General features: G+C 41.6%; 1 protein-coding gene across 1 annotated transcript in view; it reads left to right on the top strand.

Moving 5' to 3' along the window:
• Positions 1 to 4,771: 4,771 nt before the first annotated feature.
• The window catches only part of kcnk9 (potassium channel, subfamily K, member 9), a gene marked incomplete at its 3' end in the record, with an annotated part of 57,364 nt that continues 46,694 nt past the window's right edge, over positions 4,772 to 15,441 (top strand). The window contains exon 1 of the mRNA XM_079654190.1: positions 4,772 to 5,334. Coding sequence (XP_079510316.1) covers positions 5,052 to 5,334 — 283 coding nt within the window. The 5' untranslated portion in view covers positions 4,772 to 5,051. The remainder of the gene's footprint in view (positions 5,335 to 15,441) is intronic.

Here is a 15,441-nt window from a genome sequence, read left to right as displayed (position 1 = left end):
ACAATAAATATACATGTAATGAAGACCATCACATGTGGTTGAAAGCCACAACCAAATTATAGTAAGCGGATCTTTTTATAAACTGTTATTGCCAAGGTCAAAAAGAAGCTTTCACGTTAATACATTTAAAGAATCATCACAAAAAAAGTGAATCAACGGCACTGAGAACATTTGAAAAGTACATTTAAGCCAATATTATATATATAATTAGAGATATGAGTCGTCTGCATCGCTCTACTTATAACTGAGAAAAGCAAGTATGCAAAATGTAGTGTGTGTGTGTGTGTGTGTGTGTGTGTGTGTGTGTGTGTGTGTGTGTGTGTGTGTGTGTGTGTGTGTGTGTGTGTGTGTGTGTGTGTGTGTGTGTGTGTGTGTGTGTGTGTGTGTGTGTGTGTGTGTGTGTGTGTGTGTGTGTGTGTGTGTGTGTGTGTGTGCACAGGCCTCTGTGTGTGTGTGTGTGTGTGTGTGTGCACAGGCCTCTGTGTGTGTGTGTGTGTGTGTGTGTGTGTGTGTGTGTGTGTGTGTGTGTGCAGACCTGTGTATATGTGTGTGTCTGTCTGTCTGTCTGTCTGTCTGTGTGTGTGTGTGTGTGCAGGCCTGTCTGTCTGTCTGTGCGTGCGCAGGCCTCTGTATATGTATGTGTGCAGACCTGTGTATATATGTCTGTCTGTCTGTCTGTCTGTCTGTCTGTCTGTCTGTCTGTCTGTCTGTCTGTCTGTCTGTCTGTGTGTGCAGGCCTGTGTGATGAGCTACTGTAAGTTGCCTGTCATTACCATGGAGACTAATCTAAGCTGTTGCCATTATTAAACTTTTTCTCTCTGAGCTTCTCCAGACTTGCATTGTGAGTTCTGGAGGTGGGACTCGGGATGTGAGAAAGAGTTTCTAAATATAGAAACCTCAGATCCAGACGCTGCTGATTAGTGGAGCCGTTTGGACGCGTTTATGAAACACTGCGGTTCATATCGTGGCGACTGCATGCACTCAGCTTCCTCTACTGAGCTTCTTCCTGTTCGTGTTTATAAGTGTGTTTTTATTGGGAAGATGTACAAGCTAAAATTATCCTGACAGGAAGGATGAGGATTACTCACATCCGTCGTGGTGAAGCTGTAAAAGCGGACCATAACAACGTCAGTGTGTGTAATAACTCAAACAAACAACAACATATGAATATTTCATTAAAGGTGGAACAAGCTTTCTCTAATCCCTCCGTTCTCTCGACACAAAACTACAACAGCAATTTTGGACGTGAAAAACCAGGTCTCTCTTCAAAGGGACATATTCTGCAACTGATAGGTTCATATTAGTATTTAGTGACTATTTAGTATCGCTTTAATGTTCAAAAAGCTCTTTAATTTGTCCTCATACTGCGTACACAATACAAGTCATAACATCAAAACTGATTCAACTTCACATTATAATTATACTTAATTATTTTTAAAGTGTTAAAGGGGACCTATCATGCAAAATGCACTTTTTGATGTCTTCTCTTCATAAAGATGTGTCCCCCGGTGTGCAGCGTCAGAAAAATAAAACCCTCTCTCTTTCCCTCCGTACCCAAATCTCTAAAAACGGGGGAACAACGGAGCTGATCCAGATTTGCGTCCGATATGACGTAATATCTGAAATGTGGACCCACGGCCCAATCAGAAACGTTGCTATCAGAAACAATGCCCGACTGTTTTGGACGTAATATGGTCGGTGTTTACATTAGCATCGCTAACACTCAGAGCTAACCTGTACTGGAGAGCATGTGTGAAGAAGCAGGAAGTAAAAAGGAACTCACCTCGTGGTATAACCGGCAAGAGAGAAAGCCTTTGAGCTCCATACTGTTTCAGAGAGAATCCTTGATAATCCATGATATGGCGTTTCATCACGGCAGTATTTAGTTTAGACAGTAGCTGCCGGGTCTAGCATGAGCTCAGACCCCTCCTTTTTATTAAAGCTTTATACCCCAAATCATCACTTTAGAAACAGGAAGTGGAATAGAGGGATATGAGGCATGGCTAGAATGGGTGATCTGTTTGGTATTTTGAGCAAAACACTTCATAGACATGGTTTTTATATATTTTTATATATCAGAGACCTATGCTATGGCCTACAAATAGCATGATACAGTAGGTGACCTTTGAAGGATGATTATTTCCATATCTCACACATTGCATCTTTAAAATCCCTAAAGGTATAAAGGTGTTGTCCCAGGCTCTTCACCAGGATATGATTTTATGGATTTATTCTCTAATTATCTTCCAGTTAAAAGAAAAAAGAATCCGGGCCTTTGCATCAGGTCGAAGGGATGAGCGACCACGAGACGGTTCATTGGCATTAAATATTTACAGAGTAGTATTGTTCTATAGGAGGATGCTATTTCCAGTCTTCTTTTAAGACCTATTCAGCCATTTCCCTTCTCATAACGGTCCAATAATCTTAATGAGGGTCCACACTCAGAGGAGGTTCTCAACACAATTCAGATTCCCTGTAGTTCCCTGTGTGTTGCATTCAAACTATCAATTATGAAACAAAAGAATGACATTTTACAGTTTTCTTTGCTACATTTCAAAAATATTTTCGTCACAAGTGGGAATGAAGTAGATCCATTAGTATAACCATACTTCCCATTGTGCTTATTAACAAAAACTGCTGCCATTATTTATATTTCTCCCTTTCAACTTTGAGTTTATCTTTCTCAAGTACAATCCACCGACACATATTGTACTTGTTACTCGACTACATGTGACTGATTTGGTTATTTAGAAGAATTCCGATTCAGTCAGTGTATCTAAAATAAATAAATAAATAAATAATGTATGAGTTATTCAAGAGTCCCTCTGATCCCTCTAGGAAACGTGCAAGCTACTGCATGCAGCAGGATTTATACAATAAAACATTCCTCCATTACCAGCTGCAACACTGAAGTGAAAAATGCATCAATGCAATAATTACATAACTATTATGATAACATGTTTGTGTCTGAATTGGGCCAATCTGCAGAATGAGTATTGGACACGTTGATGCTATTACTTTCATTAAAGCAACGATGTAAAGGAACATTTGCATATCCGTTAATGCGTCTCATATTCAAATATGTATACATTAATACAGCGTACAGTATTTATCCTCCTTATTGTTCTTGTACATATTTTTCTTAAATCTCAATTTTCTCTATTACACTTTTTTTTATAGTATGTTATGTATTTCTTTCTTTTATGTAAGAATACTTTGTGTTGCATGGTTAGCTAAGCCTGTTTCATGAGGTAAGACGATCATTGCAGTTGTAGGTATTGAGCATATGAACATTTGAAACGATGACTTGGAAACCAGACCCGAGTACTTTTCCCACCACGGGTTTCTCCACTGCCATCCGGAGCGTTTGGCCCCATTCTGTTTCCAGCCTATACTAATCAGATGTTTTCCACCCTGTTGCCTTCTTCCTCACAGTGTACAGTAACTTTGAGATTCACTGAGCATCAGTCTGCTTCAGCACCTCGGACAGCAACTCCTCTCTGAATCCTGAACGTAAAACGCAGATCAGATGCACGCTAAGCGGTCATTGAAAATGTTTTCTCTCACTGATCGTACTGTTGTGTTAAATGTTTGTTGTTTGATTTCCATGTGTTGCGTCTTAATATTTGTCTGTTGATGTTACACATGGAGCTGCTGTTATGCGTGTCACATTTCAGACTTGATCTGACCATTAAAGTATTATCGTATCGTCTCGTAAAACGCACTGATGTGACCATTAGAGTCAAAGTCCGTCTTCTGAGGAGGAGTGGTCACTGTGAGAGGTCGAGAGAAAGGGGGGGGGGGTGAAATCATTGTTCCCCTGCAGCAACAGATTCCCCGAAAGAAGAAAGAAGCCTCAAAGTGTAGACAGAAACTCAGGCCAGCATGCTAGATGAATCGTGACACTTGGAGAAAGAGAAAGGCTCGGAGACAGCCGGAGCGACGCCCACCGACCGCAGTCTGGAGTGAGTGGAGGCATAAGATGTGGAGCCTTCACAATACGAGCACTTCGTGACACGCATGGTTAGATCTGAGGCCCCCGCGCGACCAGGGGACACATGTATCCCTGTTTTATATTTCTTCTTCCTTTTTAAATCAGTTTCAAGTCATCAGTACGGGAGAGCTTTGGATGTGCGCAACGGGGCATGAAAGCCACTGCGGGCACGGAGCACGCTGTAGCTCGCTTTAAAGTATCTTTCTCTGCTAATAATCATTTTATATTAATCAATTCGGGGAAACTTATTTTCCATGGAGCTTGCTCTCGACGTTGCATGTTTGGATTTTTATTTTTAAACCCGTCTAACAAGTGGTGATCCTGGGATAAAGCAGCAGATGAGAGGAGTAAAACGCTGTGATGTTTTTATCTGTATGAGTTTCCCAACTTGATGTTCCTCCGCGGCACTCGGTGACCCTGCCTGTGTCTTTTTGACGACTCGGCACATTTCTAATGAGGATGTCCTCCACTGTTAGCGAGGAAGATTTAAGGATTTCACTGAAACTGGATTTGTGTCCTTCTCTATATGGGGAATGTGCTGCTAAAAATAGCCTGCATGCTGATGAGGCTACAATGAACAGGTTGGCGTTTGGCTAAAACTTAGAGTAATGTCTCGTTGCAGGACATTTTAAATCAGAGCGAGTGGAGCGTCGAAGAACAAAAGGACCTTTCACTGATCTTTTTGGAACATTTTTTATTCACGTCTGTTTAGTTCACTTGTGGAGCGCAGAGACCAACAGGCGATCTGGGAAGCAGCTTGTTGATGGCACTGCGCACCGGGAGGACTTGGTTTGGGCAGGTCTTGCGCAGGGTCTTTCGGCTGCAGGGCTCCTGGTCCAGGCGATCGAGCAGTCTGTTGTGTCTCTCCGCGAACCAGGAGCAGGATCTGGGCTTCTGTCACTACAAGGCAGGGGGGGATTTCTACCGCGGTCACCGGAGCGCACCTTTCTGCGCCTCCTCCTCCAGGCGCTGTCCACACAGTTTTCCCCACGCTTGCTGCGTCTTCCCGGGGAATCCGAGGGGACATGAGCCCCTCGGTCGCCGGTTCCTGTTGGCCATGAAGCGGCAAAACGTGCGGACATTGTCCCTGATCATTTGCACGTTCACATACCTGCTCGTCGGGGCCGCGGTCTTTGACGCCCTGGAGTCCGACTTTGAGATGCGGGAGAAGGAGCAGCTGGAAGCCGAGGAGAAGCGTCTCCAGGGGAAATATAACATCAGCGAGGATGATTACCGCAAACTGGAGACCATCATCATGGAGTCAGAGCCCCACAGAGCCGGGGTGCAGTGGAAATTCGCAGGGTCATTTTACTTTGCCATCACGGTGATAACCACCATAGGTAAGTGTGAGTCTCTTTTGGTAAGTCTCTTAAAGCAAAACCCCATAACCACTACAGGTGGTGTTATATCGCTGTTGCGCAACAGAACGTGGTTTATTATGAGGACACTAATAGCTCCATGGCAGCAAAACGACCCATAGGCCGTAATAATAAGGTGAAAGCACATTTTCACATTTCTATAAGTCTTAGGATAAAGTTTTCACGCAACATGTTGCAGTCGCTGCTCTGAGGGGAGCTGTACCCGCTGGAGCTTTGTCTGAAACACCACCACATGATGTTTCTCATACTAACTAACACTGACGAATGACGTAACGCTCTCAGAAGACTGTTAAAACACATGTATAATTTCCTTTGGTGCAGCTGTAGTGCGTGATTATCCAACGTTGACGCTGCGTAAATGAGATGCAGCTCTAAGGCTGACAGTAAAACGAGTTTCGGGGGTAAGACACGCCGAGATGTACTCTTAAAGCGAGCAGAGAGGAGATGTGGAGGATGACGAGGCTCTGTGGTGCTGAAGGGATAGTTCCAACGGGTTCAGGAGTTCGGAGAGTTTATCAAGTGATACCACCTAAACCGATCCTGGTTCACTTCCTACATGTTATTTAGCCTCTAAATGTGTATTCCTAAGGTTAGGATTAGATCGCTTAGAGTTTGGCTACAAACAAGTGGCTTCACAACAAGTGCTAGTAAAGGATAGATGGGTTTAGTGAAAGCTGGTGATCGAGATAAATCACAAACCTTCAAGGTAAATCAAATACACCCCCCCCCCCCTAAAAGGAGTTGTGTATTACATCAGTTTGACGCGACTTACGATGATGCATTTGCGTCATAAAGATGTATTTCAGGCTGTCTCGGAGAAATGAGTTTCTCTCCGTTTTACGGTTCACAGTCAAACCATATTCCACCTGCATTTGAATCCTAGTGAAGCTGGAGTTAATTGCATTACATTAACTGTCCAAACTGTTAAAACGAAGTGGCAGGACATTTAAAACGAACTTCTCCTTTCCGCAGAGGTCACAGTGAGAACAGTTCCTCCATTACTGAAGAAGTCACATAGTGTTTTAGAGGAGGAGCACTTTTTATTCTGGGGGAACTAATGCGCCCGGCCTGTCCTCCAGTTTGCCAGGCAACACTTAAAGAGGGACGAGCAGAGAGCGAGGAGCCACTGTTGTTTCCAGGCTACAGCAACGAGAGCCATTGTAATATTCATGTCGTGTGAAGTGGTTATTCACTGCTGCTCCTCTGTCAGGAAACAGGGCTGCATGCATTATCATACTGTTAACAAGAGAGCAGGGGACAGTCAGACGTTCACTGTCAAATACTGGAATGGAGTATTTGAATGCTTGCTATAGTGAGGATTAAAGTGGGACAGAACCGAAATGTTGACACTGATTGGATTCATTTAATTAATGCAATGGAGAAAAGAAAAAAACAATTGTTTTGCAGAACATCTGATATTTCTTGCTGACTGCAAAGCCCAAATTACAGAATAAAAAAACAACATTGTGAAGTAGTATGGTGTGTAACCTATAAGTTGAAATTGGTCATATCAGAATTGTGATAAAACGTTACCAAATGTGCAGGCAGGTAATTATAAACTAACAGACTGAGTTTCTGAGGGGGCGATTTACACATTTAGAGACATGTGATCATCTAAAAAAAACATTATAACACAATTCATTGCATAGAACATCAGTCAGATTCATTTATATGCCATTTAACATATATATATATCTATATATCAGGAATAAGGCCCTCAGGATTATCAAAGACCCCCATCACCCCAGCCACAAACTATTCTGTCTGCTGCCGTCTGGCAGGCGGTACCGCAGCATCCGGACTAAAAACACCAGACTCAGAGACAGCTTCATCCCACAGACTGTTAAACACCTTAACTGTTGAAACAACATCCATAACATTCATCTGCTACTTAGTCATTATTTATCTATTCCTCTAATACAGGCCTCCTCAAAGTCCGGACTCCGGTCCGGATCCGGACCGAACCACAACTGTCTCTGGACTCTGAGCAAATTATACTTTTCATATGCGAGACATCGCCACAACGCAACGAGTCAAAATGTTCCGCTGTGTCCAACAACAAACAGCGCTCTGCATGTCCGACTGTTCCACTGTCTGTGTGTGTCTGTCAACACATTGGTCCAATCCCATTCAGCATCGCGTCAGAGTTGTTTTCCCCCACCAACAGTCTGCGAATCAGAGGCACAGTAGGGCGGGTCTTCGCGGAATGCGGGAAAAATGCGTGTGTTTAAAAAAAAAAAGTCAGAGAGTTAACAGCTCATCTAGTTGCATCTGTACTGTAGCTAGTAGCCTAGTTTCACCTACTGGGGTGGCATGGGGTGGCAACTGCTACCCTCAAAATAGGCCTTGCCACCCCAGCTGCCACCCCAGTTGGCAGCTTTGTTTTGAAAGAAAAGTTGTGGCTCATCGGAGAGAAAGTCTCTAATGTCCGAGTACAAGTGAATGCAGCACAAGACGCACGCCTTGTAACCCCTCCCCCGGCCCTGGCGCGAGCTTGGAAATATGATAGGCGGCGATTTCATTTGAACGGTACGGCGCAAAACGAGAAGCATTCGGACCCAAGTACTGAAGGAATGAGGTATTTGCGGTCTGCAATGACAGAGAAGAGCCTGTCAGGTTGGCTGTACTCATCATTGAATCAAAACGCACTAAAGCTGTTGATCTTAATCCGTGTGTGAGGCGTTTTGCTGAACAAGATGGTAATCGCCGCATTCAGCTGTAATAGACATGTCAACTTGATGCTCTGCTCACGGATGAGCATACAAAACTGTTAAGATGATGACCTTACGTGTGTAAATATATGTTTTTGTGGGGGTCTGCCCCCAAAAAACAGTTTCAAGTCCTGAGAAAGTCAAATAAAACGGTGTGTAAAACTACACTGCCCAGCCAACAGAAAGTAACCACTTTGATTGAACTAGGCCAGTAGGTAAGGGCTTTCCACTGGATCATAACCGAAGTATAAAATAATGCATGACTGAAGTGATGGAGACCATGTGTGAAGGCAAACTAAAAGAGGAAATAACAGGTCAAGCAAATCCCCCTCTCAGATTCCCCAGCAACCAGAAGAACATAAATACTGGCTGCTGATTTGATGAATCAGCTTTGTGATGGAATACAAAAAGCACAGTGCATTTCCTTAGCTGTGGATGAGTCCACTGACAATGCTCAGTTGCTGGTGTTTGTGAGTTTTTATGATTAGGCAAAGGGGGGGTTTGTTGAAGATGTGTTGGGCCTGACGAACCTCAGTGGACACACAAGGGGGCAAGACATTTATAAAGCAATAATGGGAATGCTGAATGAAAGAAGGTGCGGCTGCCTTTATTCATAACTGCAGCTCTTACACTGCGACCCTGAGGGATCAAGCACAGACACAATAACAAGGAAAACTGCTGCATACAGATTATTTTTTGTTTTTGCAACCTCGTGTTAAGAATCTTGTTGTAATTGTTTAAAAGTTTGAATGACCGTAATAAACGGACCTTTGTCTTGTTGAAAAAAAAATGTTGGACCTTTAAGATTTGTATTTGAGTACCCCTGCTCTAATATATCATTCCAATAACTTGCATATAGACTCTTATTGCACAATTTCACTTTTTTAAACTATTTTTTCTTTTGTATTTACTATTTACTTGCGCTATACGTTTCTGTTTATCTGTGTTATTGGGAGGCTGTGGCTCAGTGGTTTAGTGTGTTGATCTTCGAATCAGAGGATAGCAAGTTCGAGTCCCACTGCAGTCAGCATGTCGTTGTGTCCCTGAGACTGCCCACAGTATTGAGTATGTAAGTCGCTTTGGATAATAGCGTCCAACAAGTGACATGTAATTGTATTGCACTGTTGGAGAAGCCTGCGACCTAAGATGTTCACTGGCATAACTACACAGTAGCTATGTTCGTATGACAAATAAAGAACCTTGATATATATATATATGGCATGTTGTCATGGATCCGAAAGGGAAAATATTGTTACTGCTGTATTGACAACATATAAAGAGAACCTCATATCTTATCTTACTCTTTGTTCTCATCACCAAACCCCATAAAACAGACAAACCAACAATGAACTCATCACACAAACTCTTCCTGGTGTGTTATTCCTCTGGACCATAGAGCTCCATTTTGTTCAGACAATGTCAGACATGTACATGCTCTGCACAAATGCACTGGATACATTCAAATGTACATTGTAGTTTATTGTGTCACTCAATCAAAGATTCAGCGTTCTGATGCTTTAACACCTGTAAGAAAGAAATGTGTATCAATGCGCAGCTGAAAATAGTCCCTAACAAATGCACAACTTCCTCCTGTTTGAGTAACATTTGACCAAAAAACTACAGTTCCCAGCCTCGTACACTGAATACATTTGCATATTATATTTAATAAAATCAGATCTTCACGGGTTTGGAACAGAGGTCAAAACACAGGAAGCTGCATTCGGAAAGTATTGACAAACAAAAGTATTGTTGGTTTTAGCTGTTCCTGGGATTTGTTGATGTGACATCTTTTTACCCTCTGTCTGAAACCAGAGCCCTCTGATTGGTTAGCTGGCTGTTTTGATTGGTCAACCGCTTATTATATGCCCCGCCCCTTAGCCTATCACGTACAATATGTTGGAGCCAATAGAACACAATACTGCGGCGTGTGGCGCAGTGAGTTTTGCGCATGTGTTGGGATCAGGGGGTCACAGGTTCAAACCCCACTGCAGTCAGCATGTCGTTGTGTCCCTGAGACACTTCACCCCACATTGCTCCTGTAGGGATTACCCACAGTATTGAGTATGGAAGTCGCTTTGGGTAAAAGCGTCTAACAAGTGACATGTGATGTAATGTAATACTAGCCAATAGCAGTGCGTTACAAAGTGATTTCCTTTAGTACTGATAGCAGGTCCTACGCTCAGAATTATTTGCAGGACGCTTATAACCAGCCACTCATGTCTTTAGGAGGACTGATTTGAATATCACTCTCAAACAAAGCGTTGATCTGACCGTGTGAGATTCATCCCCTCACACTCTCACCTGTTGATAACTCAGAGGGAAATGTATCTCTCAGACATAATGAAGCTAGATGTATTCCTCTACACTCCATCAACATTTATTTTGACCGCTGAACGTGGGGGAATCGAAAGCATCGCCGTGCCACTGACACTGCTGCACAGATAAGGAAAACAATTTGGACTGTGTCAACTATGAGCTGTTTGTGGAAACTAATTACATTTGGTGCGGGACAGTAAACATGGTACAGCGATGTCCATTCAGATATGTAGAGCTACAGGACTGTGTGTCACTGCCACACGTGTACACTTACTTATTTTCCACCATCATTTGCAAATAAAGTCTTTAAAAATCAGACAATGTGATTATCTGGATTTTTTGTTCTCATTCTGTCTCTCATAGTCGAGGTATACCTAGGATGAAAATATCAGGCCTCTCTCATCTTTTTAAGTGGGAGAACTTGCACAATTGGTGGCTGACTAAATACTTTTTTGCCTCACTGTATATACAGCAGGCTCAGCTGCACACAAAACATTGAGACTGTATCTCCACAAAATGCTTCTTAAGGAGAATGGAGTTACATAATACAATAACATGGAGCTAAACTGTACAAATATAGTCTATCAAAGAAAGTGATGCAAAGGCTACTCCAAAGTATGCGGAACAATGTCTTCAGGAACGTTTAGGTACTAAATAAACAAATGGCTTGACTCTCAATATAGATTTTAGTGATTTAAAAAGTATCTTATGGCTCAGTCTAACCCTAAGACAAATACTTTTGATGATCTGATATTTCAGAGTCATGTCATGGTCAAATGAAACTCTTGAATCCTGATAGCAGGTAGAGCACAAAGGAAGCAAAGCAACTCATAAATCACACAGCTTGCTCGACCTGTTTCCATCCTGCGTGTATTTGAATCTGCCTGCCTCAGATCTAGAAACAAAAAGCGTCCTTGTTAAACTCTGACTGATCCTCCGGCAGTAGAAGACATTTTTTTGTGCAGTAATGTTTTGTCTTTGAGTGTGTGTGGCAGAGCATAATACCAGTGCCATTAAAAATGAAATAGATGTGATAGCAGCAGCTGCAGTAGTGAAACCCTTTAGTGGAGCAATAGTAGTTATGATAATAATAGCTGCAGGATCAAAATAAAAAAAGGCAGAATCTAAAACGTGCACTTTAAACTCATGGTCTGAGGCTACACATTTACTCATGGAGGATTAAAAATAAATCTGTAACCTACAGCTGGAGGCCTCACATGACTGTCGTATTGATAACAGGCAGTTTTGGGGAAGTACTACTGGTAATCTGCTTCATATGCTCATCACCATTATCACAAAAAAAGGTCTGAAATTGGATCCCAGCTGTGCCACTGTTAGCACTCGTCAGCTGTCCTGAGGGGTCTATCCAGAGTTATCCCACAAATTGACTATTTTTATACCTGTGAATAATTGCACCTCAGCGCTGACAGCATGTGAAGCGCAATATGTTCTCACTCCACTCTGACGGGAAGGGAACAGTGATGACCGTGTACAGTGGGGCTTGAATAGGAACAATTGAACATACCTTTCTCCTGATGTCTGGGCATGAGTTTTGTTGGGAAATCAAAAACGTCATGACATGTGAAAGTCATTTTCTCAACTAAAGAGTAATTGTAAGACGGACTAGAATCACAAAAACATATACTTCTTAGTGGTATAGAAAATGTATATACCGTAATTTTCGGACTATAAGCCGCGCCTTTTCCCCTATTTTTCGACGCTGCGGTTTATATAACGGTGCGGCTAATCTATGGATTTGTACAGCTAACGGCCAACACCTTTAACTCTATGGGCTCTATGACCGGTCCGCGGACCCCTACCTTTAAGCGGCGGGTTCCAGCAGGAAAAGCTGGAGGCCGGAAAAGAGTGAGACAGGTAGCGCTTAAAAGTAAAAGTGGAACCGAGAGTGGTATGCCGCTGCTACGGCTTATATTCAGGTGCGGCTTATAGTCCGAAAATTACGGTATTTTTACTTACTATTTCCATCTCAAACCTTTATTCTGCCTCTATTTCAATTAAACAGAGAAGGATTGAAATCAGTGAGACATTGAACACGTCTTTTCAAAAACACTGAGATTGTTTTGATTGTTTGAGTTTTGGGTATCTGATTATTTTGAACCGTATCTCTCATTGTGCCAAAGTTCTCCTCTATTTATTTCTAAGTTACGGTAAAAACTTTCAGACTCGAGAGCCTGTGAAACAGCATTAATACCGTCAACAAAACTTGAGCAAACTCTTCCTGAAAGCCAGACTAATGAAGTCTAATCAGGGCGAGCCGCTCTTTAAAAGCAAAATAAATGGCAGACAAAAACATAATTGCTTTTTTAATGAACCTAATATTTGCTACAAACAATAATTAAATGAAAAATGTGTTCTGAGAATTAAAATTAATTGCACATTTTACAGGCTGTTGCGTTTTGGCACCTCCATCACTTTGTACATGAATGTCAAAACTAACCGATATGTCATTTTTTATGAAAGGCCAACAACCAAAGAATCAGCCAATGAAATGGTTGCTAACAGTTGTTATCGGGGGCATAGATTTGAGGTGGTATTACCCTACCCCTAACTCCTGTATGCCACTAACATCTATTGGTAAACTTCATTAGCGCTAGAGGTTCAAAAACGTAATGCAACGACCTCTAGTGGCCATTGTCGTTATGACAGATTCAAAGGAGGAATCTGGTCAATGTAGAATAAAGTGTACGGCTCAAACAAACACAAGATGGTTACATTTTGCTCTGCTCATTCTCACAGATTATGAAAGTGACTTAATACCCGAGAAGTGAGTTAGTTTGAGCGAAAAAAATTAGGTCGACGGGTTTTCACAAGTAACCAGTTCTCAAGACGATGAAAAGCCAAATCACGAGATTGCCTTTTGGGCCAATAAGCTCGGTTTCTTTCTGTCTGCATTCAACCAAAGCCTGATTTAATGTAATTCATCACTTCCACCGGAACGCTTCATCTCAATATTAATGCAACATAAATAAACACATATTTTTAAACATATTTGTTTGAACCCAGACCATCTTTCCTAAACCTAACCAACTGGTTTTGTATTTGTTTCAATTGCAATGTTCACCATGTGTTCAAAAGTAGATGGTTTGCCTATTTATTACTCATCCAAGACTTTGTGACGACCTTACGTAATCCAGTCCGATGTTCACTCTCATGTTAGCTCTTTAGCTGTTAGCATTTTAGCTTGTTTTGGTCCCCCACCAACACTGTGGTAAACTCTTTGTTGGCTTAGCTTTTAAAAACTCCACTTTCCATTAGTTAGGTACTATCTGTACTGTTGCTTTTTATTCAACGTTTTTGAGTTTCTCTGAGAATAACTGCTTGCTGCTTCTGGAGACGGAGAACCAAAACAATGAGTTACAACTCTAAAAACTCTCTGAATAGCGGAGGGGAACTACAGAGTTAGCTGATAATCCAATGTGGGTATATGATATCCCAAAGTCAAGGTTAGTTTATTGGGTTGAATATAGTACTAGAATAGAGTCAATTGCTTCTGTGTTGTAGCGCGATCACATGACTACAACATCCTCTCAGATTCATCTCCGTCCTTTCTAATGGAAGTGCTTTCTAAAGATGAGTCAGATGCCGTTTTCTTTCTTTTCTCGACCTATTGTGCCAGTCACAGTTTCCATTACGCTGAGCAGCAAGTGCCCCTTACACATTTCTTGATTTGTAGTCACACATTATATACAGTTGATGTGCCAGGAGGACGAGGCCACTTACTTTTTTTATGACAAGTTTTCTGAAATGTTATGTTAAGTTATTAGTTCGGCGAATAACTGCCAATTCGCCGAACTTTCTAGAGCGGAAATCTGAATATTGGAGTGTTTAAAATCTATTTTTTAGACATTTTAAAGTCAAAGCTTTTTGCATGATATCTCATGATGATATCTTTGGCTTTGCTCAACAAATAAGAATATTAAAACAGCCATGTAAAAAACAAAACAAAACAAAAAATGTTCACCAATCTTCTAGGCATGGGCTTTTTAATATTGATCATGTAGATCAGGGGGGTCAAACTCAAATACACAGTGGGCCAACATTAAAAATTGGGTACTAGTGGAGGGCCGGACTGGTTCAATGTTTATTGCAAAACGTATTGAAATGAACTTATTGCTCATATTAAACCTGGAACTAACAAAGCTTAAATGATTGCCTATAAAAACAACATTAAACATTAAATAATCAGTTGCATTCATTTCTTATGGCTCTATCTGCAGCTTTTCCAGAGTCATTTCTTATGATTACATTTTCCCACAGGCCAACAACAGCTTCAACAAAACTATTTCCCTCAAAGAAAAAACCAAGCATGCCCTGTTGCCGTGAGAGAGAAAGTGCAGAAGGAAACATCCATTAAACTCAGTGTGCTGCTCTGTGATGCTAGTTCAGATACTTGGCATCTCATCTTGGGTGCAAGGTCATCAATGTTTGGGCTCAGGCTCTGAGCTGAGGAGACCCTCAGGATGGAGTGAAGGTGTGCGTGCAATATACCGGCGGGCCAGATCTAATAGTAATTAGAAATTATCCTGCGGGCCGAACTTAAATCCACCAAGGGCCTGATTTGGCCCCCGGGCCTTGAGTTTGACACATGTGCTGTAGATCAACCATCCCTTTAAAAAACCTTTAGGATTTAGTTAGGAATGAAATGAAGGAAACGGCCTTTCAATATATGAAATGTAAAATGCATTCATTTAGTTCACAATACAGGTGAATAGGGTGAAATATAAAACAAACAGATATCACAGTGAAACTTCCCCGGTTCATGACTTACTTTGAGACGATTCTTTTTTGTATTACAAGTTTTTTAAGAGAAATGTTTGAATATGCAAAAGAGGCATTTACAGAGTACAGAAATCCACAGAGGCGAATAGACAAAGTTAGAAAATGAAGCCCTTAAATATGTATTTTGGATGTTTTCCTTACACTAAATGACAACATGTAATGTAAGCAATAAAAACACCAGTGGCAGTGTCTCGCTTTAAACTATTCATTATGTTGCATGTGACTTTTTATTCATTTATTC

The sequence above is a fragment of the Notothenia rossii genome (assembly GCF_949606895.1).
Source record: "Notothenia rossii genome assembly, chromosome: 10".
Taxonomy (NCBI): Eukaryota; Metazoa; Chordata; class Actinopteri; order Perciformes; family Nototheniidae; genus Notothenia; species Notothenia rossii.
Note: the sequence above shows the minus strand (reverse complement) of the source record. Positions and strands in the feature narration are given on the sequence as shown.